The sequence below is a fragment of the Carcharodon carcharias genome, chromosome 7 (genome assembly GCF_017639515.1).
Source record: "Carcharodon carcharias isolate sCarCar2 chromosome 7, sCarCar2.pri, whole genome shotgun sequence".
In the NCBI taxonomy this organism is placed as follows: Eukaryota; Metazoa; Chordata; class Chondrichthyes; order Lamniformes; family Lamnidae; genus Carcharodon; species Carcharodon carcharias.
Genome location: NC_054473.1, coordinates 79,801,470 through 79,820,452, shown reverse-complemented (window position 1 = coordinate 79,820,452; position 18,983 = coordinate 79,801,470). Strand labels below are relative to the sequence as shown.

The 18,983-nt window shown below is 46.8% G+C and overlaps 1 protein-coding gene across 1 annotated transcript in view; it reads left to right on the top strand.

Moving 5' to 3' along the window:
• Positions 1–18,983, top strand: part of LOC121280421 (protein SSUH2 homolog) — a 160,428-nt gene that overhangs the window by 11,258 nt on the left and 130,187 nt on the right. The window contains exons 2-6 of the mRNA XM_041192399.1: positions 5,968–6,066; positions 6,648–6,720; positions 7,289–7,418; positions 8,410–8,470; positions 11,853–11,977. Coding sequence (XP_041048333.1) covers positions 5,968–6,066; positions 6,648–6,720; positions 7,289–7,418; positions 8,410–8,470; positions 11,853–11,977 — 488 coding nt within the window. The remainder of the gene's footprint in view (positions 1–5,967; positions 6,067–6,647; positions 6,721–7,288; positions 7,419–8,409; positions 8,471–11,852; positions 11,978–18,983) is intronic.

The window sequence follows — 18,983 nt, the reverse complement described above, 5'->3', positions numbered from 1 at the left end:
TTACTTTGGGTTCATTGACTGGTCGCCCTTCTGTTTTTGTTGTGATAAGTTTCTCAAACATGCCCTGCAGCAGAGGCAGACTTGTTTTGATTTGTGGTTTCACTTTAGAAAAGTTTTTTTCTCAATTTACTGTGTGATCTTTGTGTCGATTAAAAGTCTGGGTGCAGGATGTTGGCCTGTCAGTCTCTGTGGACAGGCCTGAGCTTATGGCAGGAGACTCTAGGGTGTCTCCGAGGCATTTCGACAAGCTTATTTACACAAAGGGCTGGATTTTACAGCGGGTGGGGGAGGGTGCATACTGCTCACCCCCATGAACCCATCCCCCCACCCACTTGTTATAAAAGTCAGTCTCAAATTGACCAACTTTTAAAAAGTCTGCTCCGCAGTGATAACACGCTGCCAACAGCCTTAACAAGCAGAAAGTGAGACTTCTACCCCTCAGTGGCCAATCCAATTGGCCAGCAGCTCTCACAATCCCAGCCGCGCCAGAACGGAGTAGTGGGTACCCATGGCAGGGCCTGGGAAGAAGAGCAATGGATCCTGGACTAAGGCAAGTCCCGGGCTTTGAGGGCAGGAAGAGATCGGGCACCGTAGTGGGTGGAGTGGGGGGGGGTTTGTTTTGGAGGCTAAGCAGGAAGGCACAGACGGGTGTATGATCTTGGGGGTGCTGCCCACGTTGTGCACAGGGAACCCTTCCGAAGGACATAACCCCACTTCCTTCCCACTTTTTATCCAGTTGGGTTTAAAAAAACAGACTGCCCAATCTTGCCCACCTGCCCATACCAACCGTATTATGGCATTGGCAGTGTAATACTCTGGTCAATTGGCTTGTTAACAAGCTCAATTGCCTGTTAATCACTTTTTAAAATGTCAGGTTGCCTATCGATTTCGGCACTCGCCTGCCTACCCTATTACGGGGATTGGGTCGGGATGGGCAGGAAGTGATGGGCAGGGCGCCAGTCATATTTTACATGTCCCCTACCGAAAACGTGCCCAGCGGGGCCTGGGGGAGCAGGGGGGAGGACATAAAATCCTGCTCAGAGGAAATTTCAGAAATTACTGCATTCCTATCTGTATACACATCAGCGCCACTGAGTAATGTTACTGTACACCAGAATGTTACTCTACACTATGAGTAATGTTACTTTACACCGTAATGTTACCTACACTGTGAGTAATGTTACTCTACACTGTGAGTAATGTTACTGTACACAGTCATATATTCCAATACATATGGAAAGATTTATGGCACAATAAGAGGCAATTCCGCTCATCATGTGTATGCCAGGTGAAAATGAGCTCTTGCAACTAATCCCACTTCTCAATTCATGGTCCTTTGCAATGTAGGTTGCAGTACTTCAAGTGCATATTTAAATATACTTTTAATTGTGATGCTGGTTTCTGCCTCTACCACCCTTTCAGGTAGTGGGTTCCAGACTTTGGCTGATAAAATTACTCAACTTCCCTCTATCCTTCTAGCAATTACTTTAAATTTATGCCCTCCAGTTAGTGAACTCTCTGCTAGCAGAAATAGGTCCTTTCTATACATCTCTCTGCCCCTCATAATTTTATATACCTCAGCTAAATCCCTCCTCAGCCTCCCCTGTTCCAAAGAAAACAACCCTAGCCTATTAAGGGAGATAGTAGCATAGTGGTAATGTCACTGGACTATTCCACCAGAGACCTAGGCTAACGCTCCAGGATCATGGGTTCAAATCCCATAGCAGCTGATGGTATTCAGCACTAACAGGATGCTGCCGTCAAGCCATAACGATGTTCTGCCTATCGCATAAATGAGTAATGTGGTATATGAATTTCAGTGCCAGTGTGATGCTAGGTATGTAGGCTGTACATCCCAAAGACTGGCAGATCATACCAAACAGCATGTCCTTCCTACTGTTCGCAACAGGCAGGGTACAGACTGGACCCAACCAGCCCATGCTTGCAAAACTCAAAACACAGTATCCAACATTAGATGTGATTCCACAATTAGACAACATTTGCTAAATAATCCTCAGTGTGCTATGAACGATGCTGACAACCAATTTAAGATTGTCAGTAGGGCTTGCAGTGTGGTGCATTTGCATGTACTGGAAGCTACATACATTAGTATACAGGGCCCTGTTCTTTGCAGACAGAAAAAACATGTACACACATTGCACCTGTTTCAGCTAAACAAAATAAGTGGCAACCATTCGCTGACTCATTCCTTAGGACAATGCCTTGACCAATCAGGGTCAAGCAGCCTGCTTTAAATTTCAAACAATGCTTGGCAGTTAACTATCAGTCACCATTAACTGGTGTATTCTCCATGGCAACACCTCTACCAATCAGAGTCCACTTGCCAACCAATCAGCATTCTCTTCACATACAGTATAAATTGTTGCTTTCCCCTTATATTATATTTCTTGTGAAATGTCCTGATGAATGCAAGACGAAAAGCTTCAACATGTCATTTATTGTATATTCCCCTGCCTTGTTATCTCATCTTAATAAAAATGTCTGTTCTCCAACTTAAAACTTTTACTCTTAGTCTATCTTTATCCTTTCGTACAACTACTCTAAATCTAACTAAATTATGATCATGACCGCTAGAAATCTTACTCACTGTTACCTCTTCTAAGCAGGTACCTCATTCATTGTGTCATGGTAGTTTGTAGTTAGGTCCTCCAGCAGGGAGAAGGGGCAATTAGGTGTCAGAGTAATCGATTGGTTTTCCACATGCTTGGGAATGAATTGTCCATTTGAGAATCCCCTCACTCAGAAAGAAATCCCCCTTGTTAGCTGCTCTTTCAACAGAGGAAAGTAGGAACCCTGAGTTCTGAACATGCTATAGAAGTTGCTTTGCCTCTGTATACCCTGGTCAGAATATGAAATCTGATTGAGACGTTCTCAATCCAGCGGGACTCTTGCATCTCTATGTCAACAGCAAGTGGAGTTGGGGGGTAGGCTGGGCTGGGCTGGGGCCAAGTAGGCCAGACAGCAGGCTGTAATAGACTGGACACCATCACCATTAAAACCTCACATAGCTTCATTGCTGTCCCATTCCTCCTCAGTCAAGGAGGAATGCTCTCTTTCCAACACTTTTTCCAAAGCAATAATTGTCCTTTGTAATGCATCACCATCCCATTGGGGAGAGCCAGGCATCATACTGATTCCCAATCCTATCCTGACCAAATATTCATACTCCTGGAACCCTAGTTGATTTTTTTTTCCTCCCTCTGTGGCCACAGGGAGACACTGGGCCAATGTTACCAGCCCCTAAGACTGGTTATCCAAACTGAGACCAGCTAACCCTGACATGGACTAGCTGCTCTGTCAGGGTTCAGTCTCACTGGCAGAGATAGTTGCGTCGTGGGAATGTCACTAGACTTGTAATCCATGGGTCTGGGTTAATGCTGTGGGAACATTGGTTCAAATCCCACTAAGGCAGCTGGTGGAATTTAAATTCAATGAATAAAATCTGGAATTGAAAGCCGGACTCAGTAATGGTGCCCATAAAACTATTATTGATTGTCACAGCCCATCTGGTTCACTAATTCCCTTGAGGGAAAGAAATCTGCCATCCTTAGCCGGTCTGGCCTACATGTGACTCCAGACACATAGCAGTGTAGTTGACCCTTAACTGCCCCCTGAAATGGCCTAGAAAGTCACTCAGTTCAAGGGCAATTAGGGATGGCCAACAAAGGCTGGCCTTGCCAGCAATGCCCACGTCCCATGAAATAATAAAAAAAGGCTCATCCTAGGCAAAACACATACTGAATGAGCAACCACGGCAGTTTAAATATGAGAAGGGCAATGGCAGACAAGAAAAGATGCTGTCCCACAAAACTGTTATGCCTTGTGGACAAAATATATACAGCCTACCCAGGACCATCTCCTTTCAGAGTCCAAAACACACACACACCGATCATATTTCCCCTTTGCAAATCCTTAACTATACAATGAGGTAAAAATTCACCTTAGGCTTTAGTGTAAAGTGGGTAGTATCTACTGGGCCACCTCTTGTATTCCCTGCCCAATATTCACTTCCATTGTGTTATGATCCAGCTGAGGTTACCCCTGGACAAGCTGATTCCAGGATGGAATCCAGCTTGATAGATCCTAACTTTTATTTGTTTGTTTAGATACGTGGAAAGCAGCTACTGAACAGTCAGCTAATGAACTTTTAACAAAAGAATAAAATATTTATTCAACAAGAAAAGATGAACTATATTACAATACTCTTTCACCCACAACTATACCTTTATAAATATATCCTTTACAGATGTATACAAATTTGTAAAGATTACACAAGTTACAAAAGCTATCTTATACTCTCATGATCGCAGAAAGGATAGTCCATGTAAACCATTAGGCAACCTGTTGTCAGACGCACCACATTCTGAAACCAAGTGACAGATGCCACTTCAGCCAGATGCTATGGATCTCTCCCCAACTACCCCCAGGCGCTTGTCACATTGTGAGCCAACCAGTCTCACTGAACTCTGTCTTTCACACTAGGGTTTCCAATCTCCACCCTCTAAGTCCTTGCTCTTGGAATCTTCTCCCAAAGCAACATTTCCTCTCAGACGCCTTCCACAAGGGTTCATCTCCAGGGTTTTGAACTCTCCTTCCGATGTTCCTCTCTGCTGGGATTCAAGCTATCTTCCACGTACTCTCTCTCACCAATTCAGCCATCACAGTATACTACTGTTTCACATGCCCATAGCAAAGCTGTCTCTTTGGTTGTTCTTGCACTTGTAAGCTGTTCTCGTTTTAAACCTGCTTTCTGCAGCTTTTGTCTCTTTAAATCTGAAGTTTGGAGCCTTACTCTCTACCCCTCACTCTTAATTCCACTTAACAGGATCTTTTCCATGTTCCTGTCCTTCCTTTGACTACGGGGTCTTTTTTGGACTTTGCACTCTTCAACTCTCCTGAATTTTTGGGGTTTTTATTTAATTTGGGGCTGGCTATCTGTCCCCTTTGCTCCAGTCTCTCCTGGCAGCAACTTTCAAAACCCAACTGAACTACACAGCTTCCAAATCAAAAATCTGCCATATTTAGCTTTTCTGTATATCTGTGGATGGGATCTGCCTCTCTGGGCCCCTATTGCTAGGCAACAGCCCAATTCTTCTACCCTTGTTTGTTTACTTTCTCCTTTGGAGGTGAAACTCCTCATTAGAAATGCAAGCACCTTTTAAAAATAAAACTGAAACTCAATTTGACCTTTCTTAATACACAAATACAGAAATACAAATCAAGCTTAAACATTCAAGCTAAAACTCATTCCTAACACCAACAAATACCAACATAACTTATTTAAACTGTCTCTATTTCCTAACAATTACATTCAAACATGTCAGCTGTGGTTCAGTGGTAGCACCCTCATTGCTGAGTCAAAAGGTCATAGGTTCAATTCCCACAGCAGACAGTTGACTGTAAATTCTAGATTAACACCTTCCAGGGCAGTGTTATAACCAAGGCAGCACCTGCCGTTTCAGCTGGTTATAAAAGGATTTTCCCTGAAAACAGCAATGGAGTTCTCCCTGGTGTCCTGCCCAGTAATGATCCCTCGATCAACATCGCTAAAAAAAAGATTATCTGGATATTGTCACATTGCTGTTTGTGTGAGCTTGCTGTTCACAAATTGGCTGTTGCATTTCCTCCATTACAACAATGATTACAAAAGTACTTCATTATCCGTAAAGCACTATGAGACACCCTGAGCTTGGGAAGGGGACTACATAAATGCAAATCTTTCTCTCTTTCCTTACTTTCTATCATTCATGGAACAGAATGCCAAACAGGGTGTATAATAGGAGGCCCATGCAATACTATCCATTTAGCGATATGGCCCAAGACAGATTTCCACTCTCACACAAAGAAACAGTGCCTTTCAATAAGTACTGGATAGAACCAGCCACTGTGATCAGTCAGAGATGCTACAGTCGCCAACACACTTCTAACTGCCCTGATCTCATGCAGATGGACCAGAGGACTTGGAGGAAGAGGAAGGCCCAACAGCGCCTCCGATTGAAATGCTGGACAATGTGAGGGGCTACGAGGGAACTGTCGCAGGTGGTGGTAGGTTTGGAGTGAAATATCCACACAAATAGTGAGGTGAGAGTAGGGTGTGCTTAGCCTCTTGCAGATTCTCAGATGACATATTTTCCATTAAATAGGAGTATTTTGAAGAGCTATAGGAGTATTTTATCCCAGAGACAGCTGCCCAGAGCTCCTCAGTCACTCAGTGCACTGGGCCCTTGGCTATATTAGATCCCTGCTCCTGATCACTATCTGTGGACTCCCAGTTGAAATTCCAGGGGAGAACAGGATCAGTTTGATGCCCCTCAAGGCCAAAGAGCCTGTTAACGCTCACTGCTTGAATTCATATGTGAAGAATGGCCACTGGGGTGAAGAATTGGCAGCTTGGTGAACCCATTGCCCCTTCACAAGTGAGAGCCATAGCCACAAGGGCAGAGAACGTGGGGGGAAGGCACTAAATTCACCTCAAAAAATGCAATGGGTTAATCAGCATTAGTAAACTTCAGCTTTTGGTGCCCGTCATATTGGGGTAACCCCAGCAACACACCCCTCATTCTGGATATTTATTTGGGAGTAAATGGTAGGTGCTTGGAGAATTGAATCTCTCTTCTTGGTTACAGGTGGAAACCACATATCTCCACCAGTTCACCCATCTGATAAGAAGGAGCGAGCACAGCCCCAGCTAGAGTGGAGGTACACTGTCTTCTCAGAGGTCATGAGCCGTCAGCTGTCAGTCATACTTTTAACATACTAGAGGGAGACTAACTCAAACCAGTTTAAAAATATCATCCATTTCAACCTATCTCAGTCCTATAATTACTTTTTGATCACAAGTATCACATCTTTCCCAGTGTTGGCGACTCGGTCACCATCAATATTAAAGTGAATAATTTATTGCTGAACGATTATGAACCTCGGCCTATTTCTATATATAAACCTTGAAACTCTCTCTGGCTGATGGGTGTTGTTACCAGCTCATACAATGTGATACTGAGAGAAATCCCAATATTACAGTAATAACCCAACTTCCAACACCAAAAGGATCCCCCAGGCTGATTTGTTTTGCTTGTTCTCAACTCACACACCCCAATGGTGGAAATGGGCAATGAGATAATGACCAGATCATTTGTTTTCAGTTGAGGGATAAGTGTTGGGCCAGGAGATTGGAGAGAATCCCCCACCCCCCCATCCAAAAGGAGTGAAGCTGGGAATACAGCATTTCCCGGGATTCAGCCTTGATTTTCTGTCTATTTCCCTCCAGAATTCCATCCATCACTGAAGAAGCAGCGAGACAGGCATTGACACAGTTTGCTGCTGCTCGCTGTTGTTACAGCAGCGGCCCTGCCCAAGACATGGTCTTTCAGGATCTCACACCGTTCAACATGTACAGGGTAAGATACTCATTTTAAAGTTTCTCCTAACCCCAACCCGGTCACTCCAGCTTCCATTTTGTTTCTTGGTTGGTCTCTTCTCCCCCCACCCATGCAAACCAATCAGAGCTTGGTCCAATTGCAACCAATTTCAGAGTTCCACCCCAGCTATTCAAGAGACCGTTGATGCCAGGGACATCTCTAGAGAGTCAGGCATGTTTGCAGCGCTGGCTGTTTGGGACAGTGTGTTCGTCTTCAAACTGTTTTGTGCAGTGTTTCTTCATTTTTCCTTTTGTATGTTCCTATAGAGGAAGAAAGCAAAGTTCAAGAGGATCACAAATCATGTGGCCTGCAAACACAGACCCAGTCTCAGGAAGCAGATATTCTGTCCATGGGCATTAATGACAGCGATGGACTGTGATTGGCTCCTGCTGATGGGAAGGTGGCTGCGATTGGCCACTGGTGATGGGAAGGTGGCTGTGATTGGCCCCTGGTGATGGGAAGGTGGGCTGTGATTGGCCTCTGGTGATGGGAAGGGGGGGTGTGATTGGACCTTGGTGGTTGGGCTTTAGAGACAATGTGTTCTCAATTTTTTTTAATCCCTTCATAGGATGTGGGCATCACTGGCAAGGCCAGTATTTATTCCCTATCCCTAATTGTCCTTCAGCTGAATGGCTTGCAATAGAGGGCAGTTAAGAGTCAACCACTTTACTGTGGATCTGGAGTCACACAGACCAGGTAAGGACAGCAGATTTCCTTCTCTAAAGGACATTAGTGAACTTGATGAGTCTTTACAATAATCAATGTCAGTTTCATGGTCACCATTACTGAGACTAGCTTCATATTCTCGATTTATTAATTGATTTTTAAATTCCACCACTGCTGTGGTAGGATTTGAACCAATGTCACTAGAGCATTAGCCTGGGCCTCTGGATTACTCGTCCAGTAACATTATCACTACAACACCATCTCCCCCTTAAGTACCTAAGTATATATTTTTTATCTCTTTCAGTATCGTCTTGAGACTTTCACCGAATCCCGACTAACTGAATGGACACACAAGCCGTTTACTGGTGAGAGTGCATTGAGCAAAACCTTCAATTTAAGTACTTTCATGGTGACTACCTGCAACATGTTACTGAGAAATGAGAAACCAGAATCAAACATCTGTCTGAAGACATGCATCTGCAGTATTCCCGAAGGCCCATTTCACCCTAAATCAGTGAAAGCTACATTAGCAATAGTCCAATTTGTGTCACACTGTTTGTAGGTCACCCTTGATTTGATCCCTGGTCCTCAGTGAGCAGCTCAATAGCAACTACACGGATTGTGCCAAAGAGGGTTCCTCCAGTGCTGGCCTCTCATGCATCCTCCACTTCTTTCACTCTATCATTGATGGTCATGCCTTCAACCATCTAGGCCCTGTGTGCTGGAAGTCCCTCCCTAAATCTTTCTAGCTGTATTGCCCTCTTCCCTTACTTAAGATGCTCCTTAAAACCTATCTTACTGATCCTAAATCCTTATGTGCTTAGTGTCAAAGTTTGTCTGATTATGCTCCTGTGAACTGCCTTGGGTGTTTTGATATATTAGAGGTGCTATATAAATGCAAATTATTGCTATTGTTTTAAATTTGCATTTTTATTCAGCTGGCTGATAGTCTCCTGCCTTCGCTTGGCAGGAAACATTATCTGGCTGGTGGGTGGGAGCAGGATTACCCCTGACTGGAGGCCACAAACAGGGCCAGTGGTTTTTGTGTCATTGGTGAAAGGTTGGAAGGAGGTGGGAGGGATTTAGGCAGGTAATCTTTTCAGGAGACAGGGAGGGAGGCCTGGGCAGTAAAGTCTAAGCTTCACCTATGCATACCTCATCCAAAATACAGCACTTTTGACAATGCAGCACTCCTGGGGAGGTGGTTGTGTAGTAGTATTGTCACTGGACTCATAATCCAGAGACCAGTAATGCTCTGAAAAAGGGTCAGATGGACTTGAAACGTTACCTCTGTTTCTCTGTCCACAGATGCTGCTAGATCTGCTGAGTCTTTCCACCATTTTCTGTTTTTGGCCCAAGATAATTCTCTGGGGATCTGGGTTCGAATCCCACCATGCAGATGGTGAAATTTGAATCCAGTAAAAGTCTGGAACTAAAAGTAATTAATGTAATTTAAGGAAGGAAATCTGCCACCTGGGCCTGCTTATCTGGTCTGGCCTACATGTGGCTCCAGACCCATAGCAATGAAGTCCACTCTTAATTGCCCTCTGAAGTTGCCTAGCAAGCCACTCAGTTCTAAAAATTCTAAAATGAATGAAACTGGATGGAAAATCCAGCATCAACTTCAGCACCAGAAACAACAAACCCTGCAAAGTCCTCTTTAATAAAATTTGGCACTAGCCAAAGTGGGAGAGCTATCTCACAGACCAGTCAAGCAACAGCCTGACATAGTCATACTCACAGATAATGTCCGAGACACCACCATCACCATCCCTGTCCCACTGGTAGGACAGACCCAGCAGAGGTAGCGGCACAGTGGTATACAGTTAGGAGGGAGTTACCCTGCAAGTCTTGAACATCAACTCTGGACCCCATGAAGTCTCATGGCATCAAATGAAACATGGGCGAGGAAACCTCCTGCTGATTACCACATACCCCATACCCACAGTTAGCTGATGAATCAGTGCTCCTCCATGTTGAACACCACTTGGAGGATACACTGAGGGTGGCAAGGGTGCAGAATGTACTCTGGGTGGGGTCTTCAATGTCTATCACCAAGAGTCGCTTGGTAGCACCACTACTGACCGGGCTGGCCGAGTCCTAAAGGACATAAATGCTAGACTGGGTCTGTGGCAGGTGGTGAGGGAACCAACAAGGGGGAAAAACATATTTGACCTCATCCTCACCAACCTATCTGCCACAGATGCATCTGTCCATGACAGCATCAGCAAGAGTAACCAACGCACAGTCGTTATGGAGACGAAGGCCCAGCTTCACATTGAGGATATTCTCCATCGTGTTGTGCGGCACTACCACTGTGCTAAATGGAATAGATTTTGAACAGATCTAGCAACTCAAGATGGGGCAACCATAAGGCGCTGTGGGCCATCAGCAGCAGCAGAATTGTACTCGAACGCAATCTGTAACCTCATGGCCCAGCATATCTCCCACTCTACCAGGCCAGGGGATCAACCCTGATTCAATGAAGAGCACAGGAGGGCATGCCAGGAGCAGTACCAGGCATACCTAAAACTGAGGTCTCAACCTGGTGAAGCTACAGCACAGGACTAGTGTGCCAAACAGCATAAGCAGCAAGTGATAGACAGAACTAAGCGATCCCACAGTCAACAGATCAGCTTTAAGCTCTGCAGTCCTGACACACCCAGCCATGAATGGTGGGGGACAATTATCCGGGCTTGGGCTGACAAGTGGCAAGTAATATTTGTGCCACACAAGTGTCAGGCAATGGATATCTCCAACAAGAGAAAATTCAACCATCGCCCCTTGACATTCAATGGAATTACCATTGCTGAATCCCCCACTATCAACATTCTGGAGGTTACCAATGACCAGAAACTGAACTGGCCATATAAATAATGTGGCTACGACAGCAGGTTGGAGGCTAGGAGTCCTGCAGTGAGTAACTTGCCTCCCAACTCTCCAAAGCCCATCTACCATCTACAAAGCACAAGTCAGGAGTGTGATGGAACACTCCCCACTTGCCTGGATGAGTGAAGCTCCAACAACACTCAAGAAGCTTAACACCATCCAGGACAAAGCAGCCCGCTTGATTGGCACCACAGCCACAAACATTCACTCCATCCACCACTGATGCACATTGGCAGCAGTGTGTACCATCTACAAGATGCACTGCAGGAACTCACCAAGGCTCCTTAGGCAGCACTTTCCAAGCCCATGACCACTACCATCTAGAAGGACAAGGGCAGCAGATACATGGGAACACCACCACCTGGAAGTTCCCCTCCAAGTCACTCACCATCCTGACTTGGAAATATATCGCCATTGCTTCACTGTTGTTAGGTCAAAATCCTGGAACTCCCTCTCTAACAGCACTGTGGGTGTACCTACACCACATGGGCTGCAGCGGTTCATGAAGGCAGCTCACCACCACCTTCTCAAGGGCAATTAGGGATGTGCAATAAATGCTGGCCTAGCCAGTGATGCCCACATCCCGTGAATGAATAACAAAAGACTCCCGCTGTACTGCACTGGAGTGTTGGCCTAGGTTATGCACACAAGCCTCCAGAGTATTTGAAACCCCTGACATTCTGAGACAACATTACTGCCAATGAGTACAGACTGACACCGTAGGCCCAGATAACATGGAGCAGGTGAAAGTTAGTGTGCAGCAAATAGCCCCCTAACCATTTTACGAACGATTTACCCCTCAGACGCTTGCTCAAGTTTTGATATGTGATTAAGAGTTGTAAAATGTTTTCTTTGCAGGTCAGCCTGTTGATAATATCGCCTGTGGATCTCCTCCCCTTCCGTGGGATGTCGTTGTTGAGATACCACCAATGTTTCAGGATTCTGTAAAGAAAGTTCCTGTTCCTCACACTGCAGCTGTCAAGGTATTTGTAATGGATTTGCCCAAAGATTGCCAGTAAATCCAGGAAACCGTTAGTCCCTCTTGGATTATCAATTTTCTCGCTGCGATGTTGAAACAAACACTAAGGTTACAGTGATAAATGTGAACCGCTAATAGAACATTAAAGAAAGAACTTACATTTACCAAATGCCTTTCTTGCACTCAGCATGTCCTATTCCCAATCTGTTCTATCCTAATTCTGTCCAATTCTAATCCAGTATATTCTATCTGCTTTACTTTTGCCCTATTTTAACCTAATCCAGCCCAATTTTACCCCAGCCTGTCTGAATCTATCCTGTCCTGACGTATCTGACTGTGTTCTATCTTATTCAAAATTCTCTATCCCTAATTTGTATTGATTACTTTACTGTAGTGAATCCCTATATATTCTATACAGTATTAAAATTATCTTTATACAATGGTAGGCTTTATATTCTAAATGATCCCAAACCTTTTCAGTCTGCAGTTCTAGGCCAGTCTGACTTGTTCTAATCCAGTCTATCCCGTTCGAGCTCAGCTGATCACATTCTAACCCAGTCTGTTCCATTCAAGCCCAGTCTGTTCCATTCAAGCCCAGTCTGTCCTGTTCGAGGCCAGTCTGTCCCGCTCTAGCCCAGTCTGTCCCGTTTGAGGCCAGGATGTCCCATTTGAGCCCAGTCTGTCCTGCTCTAGCTCAGTCTGTCCCGCTCTAGTCCAGTCTGTCCCGATCTAGACCAGTCTGTCCCGCTCTAGCCCAGTCTGTCCTGTTCTAGCCCAGACTGTCCTGCTCTAGCCCAGTCTGTCCTGCTCTAGCCCAGTCTGTCCAGCGCTAGTCCAGTCTGTCATGTTCTAGCTCAGTCTGTCCCACTCTAAACCAGTCTGTCCTGTTCTAGCTCAGTCTGTCCCGTTCTAGCCCAGGCTGTCCCGCTCTAGCCCAGTCTGTCCCGCTCTAGCCCAGTCTGTCCCGCTCTAGCCCAGTCTGTCCCGCTTTAGCCCAGTCTGTCCCGCTTTAGCCCAGTCTGTCCCGCTCTAGCCCAGTCTGTCCTGTTCTAGCCCAGTCTGTCCTGCTCTAGCCCAGTCTGTCCAGCTCTAGCCCAGTCTGTCGTGTTCTAGCTCAGTCTGTCCCACTCTAACCCAGTCTGTCCTGTTCTAGCTCAGTCTGTCCCGTTCTAGCCCAGTCTGTCCCGCTCTAGCCCAGTCTGTCCCGCTCTAGCCCAATCTGTCCCGCTCTAGCTCAGTCTCTCCGGTTCTAGCCCAGTCTGTCCGGCTCTAGCCCAGTCTGTCCGGCTCTAGCCCAGTCTGTCCTGCTCTAGCCCAGTCTGTCCCGCTCTAGCCCAGTCTGTCCCACTCTAGCTCAGTCTGTCCAAGTCTGTCCTGTTCAAGGCCAGAGTAATGGCCGATGCAGTTGGTAAAGCAGAGTTATTTAAAAATCCCAGAGGGAAACTTTAAACAACTGTCATAACGTATAATTTTAAGTGTTATGTTTGAAATGTGACACTAAATTCAGGAATCAGACCATCAGTTCTTGAGGTGTTACATTAAACTAATTGAAGCATTTTATTAATTTACACAGGTTGAAAATATATGTGGAGCCAGTTGGAGGCTTGCAGCTGCCTTTTGATCTTACACTGCCTCTGCTCTGCACACCCGAAAACTACTGAAGTTATACCTATCACCCCTGATTGAATTCAAATTCTCATTGTCTCACGAGTCTATTTGAACTTTACCCTTTAACAATGAAACACCTTTCGTAGTACCAAATTTTATTAGTAATATAAACATATTGCTTGGCAGCTGCGAGAAAGGCGTCAAGTTTTCACCCCACTTCTTGAATGCTCTATTCAAGAAATGCAAATGCACTTTACATCACTGTTTACCCCTCAACCAGTACATATCCAAGTACCCAGGAGAGCTGACTTTACTGTAATTAAGACACAACCGCAGGCTAAACCTCTATCTTAAAAGAAAAATATTTTCCAGAATATTATATACATAAATAGCTTCATGCCACCAGTCTGTCATGTTCTAACCCAGTCTGTCCCGTTCAAGCCCAGCCTGTCCCGTTCTAGCCCAGTCTGTCCAGTTCTAGCCCAGTCTGTCCCGTTCTAGCCCAGTCTGTCCCGTTCTAGCCCAGTCTGTCCCATTCTAGCCCAGTCTGTCCATTCTAGCCCAGTCTGTCCCATTCTAGCCCAGTCTGTCCCATTCTAGCACAGTCTGTCCCGTTCGAGGCCAGTCTGTCACGTTCTAGCCCAGTCTGTCCTGTTCGAGGCTAGTCTGTCCCATTCGAGGCCAGTCTGTCACATTCTAGTCCAGTCTGTAACGTTCTAGACCAGTCTGTCACGTTCTAGCCCAGTCTGTCACGTTCTAGCCCAGTCTGTCCCGCTCTAGCCCAGTCTGTCCTGTTCTAGCCCAGTCTGTTCTGTTCCAGCCCAGCCTAACCCATTCGAGGCCAGCCTTTCACGTTCTAACCCAGTCTGTCCCGTTCTAGCCCAGTCTGTCCCATTCAAGGCCGGCCTGTCCCGTTGTAGCCCAGTCTGTCCCGTTGTAGCCCAGTCTGTCCCGCAGTGGCCCAGTCTGTACCGCTGTAGCCCAGTCTGTCCCGTTGTAGCCCAGTCTGTCCCGTTGTAGCCCAGTCTGTACTGTTGTAGCCCAGTCTGTCCTGCTGTAGCCCAGTCTGTTATGTTCTAGCCCAGTCTGTTATGTTCTAGCCCAGTCTGTCCCGTTCTAGCCCAGACTGTCCTGTTCTAGCCCAGTCTGTCCCGTTCTAGCCCAGTCTGTCACGTTCTAGCCCAGTCTGTCATGTTCTAGCCCAGTCTGTTCCGTTGTAGCTCAGTCTGTCCCGTTGTAGCCCAGTCTGTCCCGTTCTAGCCCAGTCTGTCACGTTCTAGCCCAGTCTGTCCCATTCTAGCCCATTCTGTCCCGTTCTAGCCCAGTCTGTCACGTTCTACCCCAGTCTGCCAAGTTCTAGCCCAGTCTGCCAAGTTCTAGCCCAGTCTGCCACGTTCTAGCCCAGTCTGTTATGTTCTAGCCCAGTCTGTCCCGTTCTAGCCAAGTCTGTCCTGTTCTAGCCCAGTCTGTCCCGTTCTAGCCCAGTCTGTCCCGTTCTAGCCCAGTCTGACCCGTTCTAGCCCAGTCTGTCCTGTTCGAGCCCAATCTGTCCTGTTATAGCCCAGTCAGTCCCATGCAAGGCCGGCCTGTCGCATTCTAGCCCAGTCTGTCACGTTCTATCCCAGTCTGTCACGTTCTATCCCAGTCTGTCACGTTCTATCCCAGTCTGTCACGTTCTAGCCCAGTCTGTCTCATTCACAGCCGGCCTGTCGCGTTCTAGCCCAGTCTGTCACGTTCAAGCCCAGTCTTTCATGTTCTAGCCCAGTCTGTCCCACTCTAGCTCAGTCTGTCCAAGTCTGTCCCGTTCGAGGCCAGTGTAATGGCCGATGCAGTTGGTAAAGCAGAGTTATTTAAAAATCCCAGAGGGAAACTTTAAACAACTGTCATAACGTATAATTTTAAGTGTTATTTTTGAGATGTGACACTAAATTCAGGAATCAGACCATCAGTTCTTGAGGTTTTACATTAAACGAATTGAAGCATTTTATTAATTTACACAGGTTGAAAATATATGTGGAGCCAGTTGGAGGCTTGCAGCTGCCTTTTGATCTTACACTGCCTCTGCTCTGCACACCCGAAAACTACTGAAGTTACACCTATCACCTCTGATTGAATTCAAATTCTCATTGTCTCACGAGTCTATTTGAACTTTACCCTTTAACAATGAAACCCCTTTCGTAGTACCAAATTTTATTAGTAATATAAACATATTGCTTGGCAGCTGCGAGAAAGGCGTCAAGTTTTCAGCCCACTTCTTGAATGCTCTATTCAAGAAATGCAAATGCACTTTACATCACTGTTTACCCCTCAACCAGTACATATCCAAGTACCCAGGAGAGCTGACTTTACTGTAATTAAGACACAACCGCAGGCTAAACCTCTATCTTAAAAGAAAAATATTTTCCAGAATATTATATACATAAATAGCTTCATGCCACCAGTCTGTCATGTTCTAACCCAGTCTGTCCCGTTCAAGCCCAGCCTGTCCCGTTCTAGCCCAGTCTGTCCAGTTCTAGCCCAGTCTGTCCCGTTCTAGCCCAGTCTGTCCCATTCTAGCCCAGTCTGTCCATTCTAGCCCAGTCTGTCCCATTCTAGCCCAGTCTGTCCCATTCTAGCACAGTCTGTCCCGTTCGAGGCCAGTCTGTCACGTTCTAGCCCAGTCTGTCCTGTTCGAGGCTAGTCTGTCCCATTCGAGGCCAGTCTGTCACATTCTAGTCCAGTCTGTAACGTTCTAGACCAGTCTGTCACGTTCTAGCCCAGTCTGTCACGTTCTAGCCCAGTCTGTCCCGCTCTAGCCCAGTCTGTCCTGTTCTAGCCCAGTCTGTTCTGTTCCAGCCCAGCCTAACCCATTCGAGGCCAGCCTTTCACGTTCTAACCCAGTCTGTCCCGTTCTAGCCCAGTCTGTCCCATTCAAGGCCGGCCTGTCCCGTTGTAGCCCAGTCTGTCCCGTTGTAGCCCAGTCTGTCCCGCAGTGGCCCAGTCTGTACCGCTGTAGCCCAGTCTGTCCCGTTGTAGCCCAGTCTGTCCCGTTGTAGCCCAGTCTGTACTGTTGTAGCCCAGTCTGTCCTGCTGTAGCCCAGTCTGTTATGTTCTAGCCCAGTCTGTTATGTTCTAGCCCAGTCTGTCCCGTTCTAGCCCAGTCTGTCCCGTTCTAGCCCAGTCTGTCCCGTTCTAGCCCAGTCTGTCACGTTCTAGCCCAGTCTGTCATGTTCTAGCCCAGTCTGTTCCGTTGTAGCTCAGTCTGTCCCGTTGTAGCCCAGTCTGTCCCGTTCTAGCCCAGTCTGTCACGTTCTAGCCCAGTCTGTCCCGTTCTAGCCCATTCTGTCCCGTTCTAGCCCAGTCTGTCACGTTCTACCCCAGTCTGCCAAGTTCTACCCCAGTCTGCCAAGTTCTAGCCCAGTCTGCCAAGTTCTAGCCCAGTCTGCCAAGTTCTAGCCCAGTCTGCCACGTTCTAGCCCAGTCTGTTATGTTCTAGCCCAGTCTGTCCCGTTCTAGCCAAGTCTGTCCTGTTCTAGCCCAGTCTGTCCCGTTCTAGCCCAGTCTGTCCCGTTCTAGCCCAGTCTGACCCGTTCTAGCCCAGTCTGTCCTGTTCGAGCCCAATCTGTCCTGTTATAGCCCAGTCAGTCCCATGCAAGGCCGGCCTGTCGCATTCTAGCCCAGTCTGTCACGTTCTATCCCAGTCTGTCACGTTCTATCCCAGTCTGTCACGTTCTATCCCAGTCTGTCACGTTCTAGCCCAGTCTGTCTCATTCACAGCCGGCCTGTCGCGTTCTAGCCCAGTCTGTCACGTTCAAGCCCAGTCTTTCATGTTCTAGCCCAGTCTGTCCCACTCTAGCTCAGTCTGTCCCAGTCTGTCCCGTTCGAGGCCAGTGTAATGGCCGATGCAGTTGGTAAAGCAGAGTTATTTAAAAATCCCAGAGGGAAACTTTAAACAACTGTCATAACGTATAATTTTAAGTGTTATTTTTGAGATGTGACACTAAATTCAGGAATCAGACCATCAGTTCTTGAGGTTTTACATTAAACGAATTGAAGCATTTTATTAATTTACACAGGTTGAAAATATATGTGGAGCCAGTTGGAGGCTTGCAGCTGCCTTTTGATCTTACACTGCCTCTGCTCTGCACACCCGAAAACTACTGAAGTTACACCTATCACCCCTGATTGAATTCAAATTCTCATTGTCTCACGAGTCTATTTGAACTTTACCCTTTAACAATGAAACCCCTTTCGTAGTACCAAATTTTATTAGTAATATAAACATATTGCTTGGCAGCTGCGAGAAAGGCGTCAAGTTTTCACCCCACTTCTTGAATGCTCTATTCAAGAAATGCAAATGCACTTTACATCACTGTTTACACCTCAACCAGTACATATCCAAGTACCCAGGAGAGCTGACTTTACTGTAATTAAGACACAACCGCAGGCTAAACCTCTATCTTAAAAGAAAAATATTTTCCAGAATATTATATACATAAATAGCTTCATGCCACCAGTCTGTCATGTTCTAACCCAGTCTGTCCCGTTCAAGCCCAGCCTGTCCCGTTCTAGCCCAGTCTGTCCAGTTCTAGCCCAGTCTGTCCCGTTCTAGCCCAGTCTGTCCCATTCTAGCCCAGTCTGTCCCATTCTAGCCCAGTCTGTCCCATTCTAGCCCAGTCTGTCCCATTCTAGCACAGTCTGTCCCGTTCGAGGCCAGTCTGTCACGTTCTAGCCCAGTCTGTCCTGTTCGAGGCTAGTCTGTCCCATTCGAGGCCAGTCTGTCACATTCTAGTCCGGTCTGTAACGTTCTAGACCAGTCTGTCACGTTCTAGCCCAGTCTGTCACGTTCTAGCCCAGTCTGTCCCGCTCTAGCCCAGTCTGTCCTGTTCTAGCCCAGTCTGTTCTGTTCCAGCACAGCCTAACCCATTCGAGGCCAGCCTTTCACGTTCTAACCCAGTCTGTCCCGTTCTAGCCCAGTCTGTCCCATTCAAGGCCGGCCTGTCCCGTTGTAGCCCAGTCTGTCCCGTTGTAGCCCAGTCTGTCCCGTTGTAGCCCAGTCTGTCCCGCAGTGGCCCAGTCTGTACCGCTGTAGCCCAGTCTGTCCCGTTGTAGCCCAGTCTGTCCCGTTGTAGCCCAGTCTGTACTGTTGTAGCCCAGTCTGTCCCGCTGTAGCCCAGTCTGTTATGTTCTAGCCCAGTCTGTTATGTTCTAGCCCAGTCTGTCCCGTTCTAGCCCAGTCTGTCCCGTTCTAGCCCAGTCTGTCCCGTTCTAGCCCAGTCTGTCACGTTCTAGCCCAGTCTGTCATGTTCTAGCCCAGTCTGTTCCGTTGTAGCTCAGTCTGTCCCGTTGTAGCCCAGTCTGTCCCGTTCTAGCCCAGTCTGTCACGTTCTAGCCCAGTCTGTCCCATTCTAGCCCATTCTGTC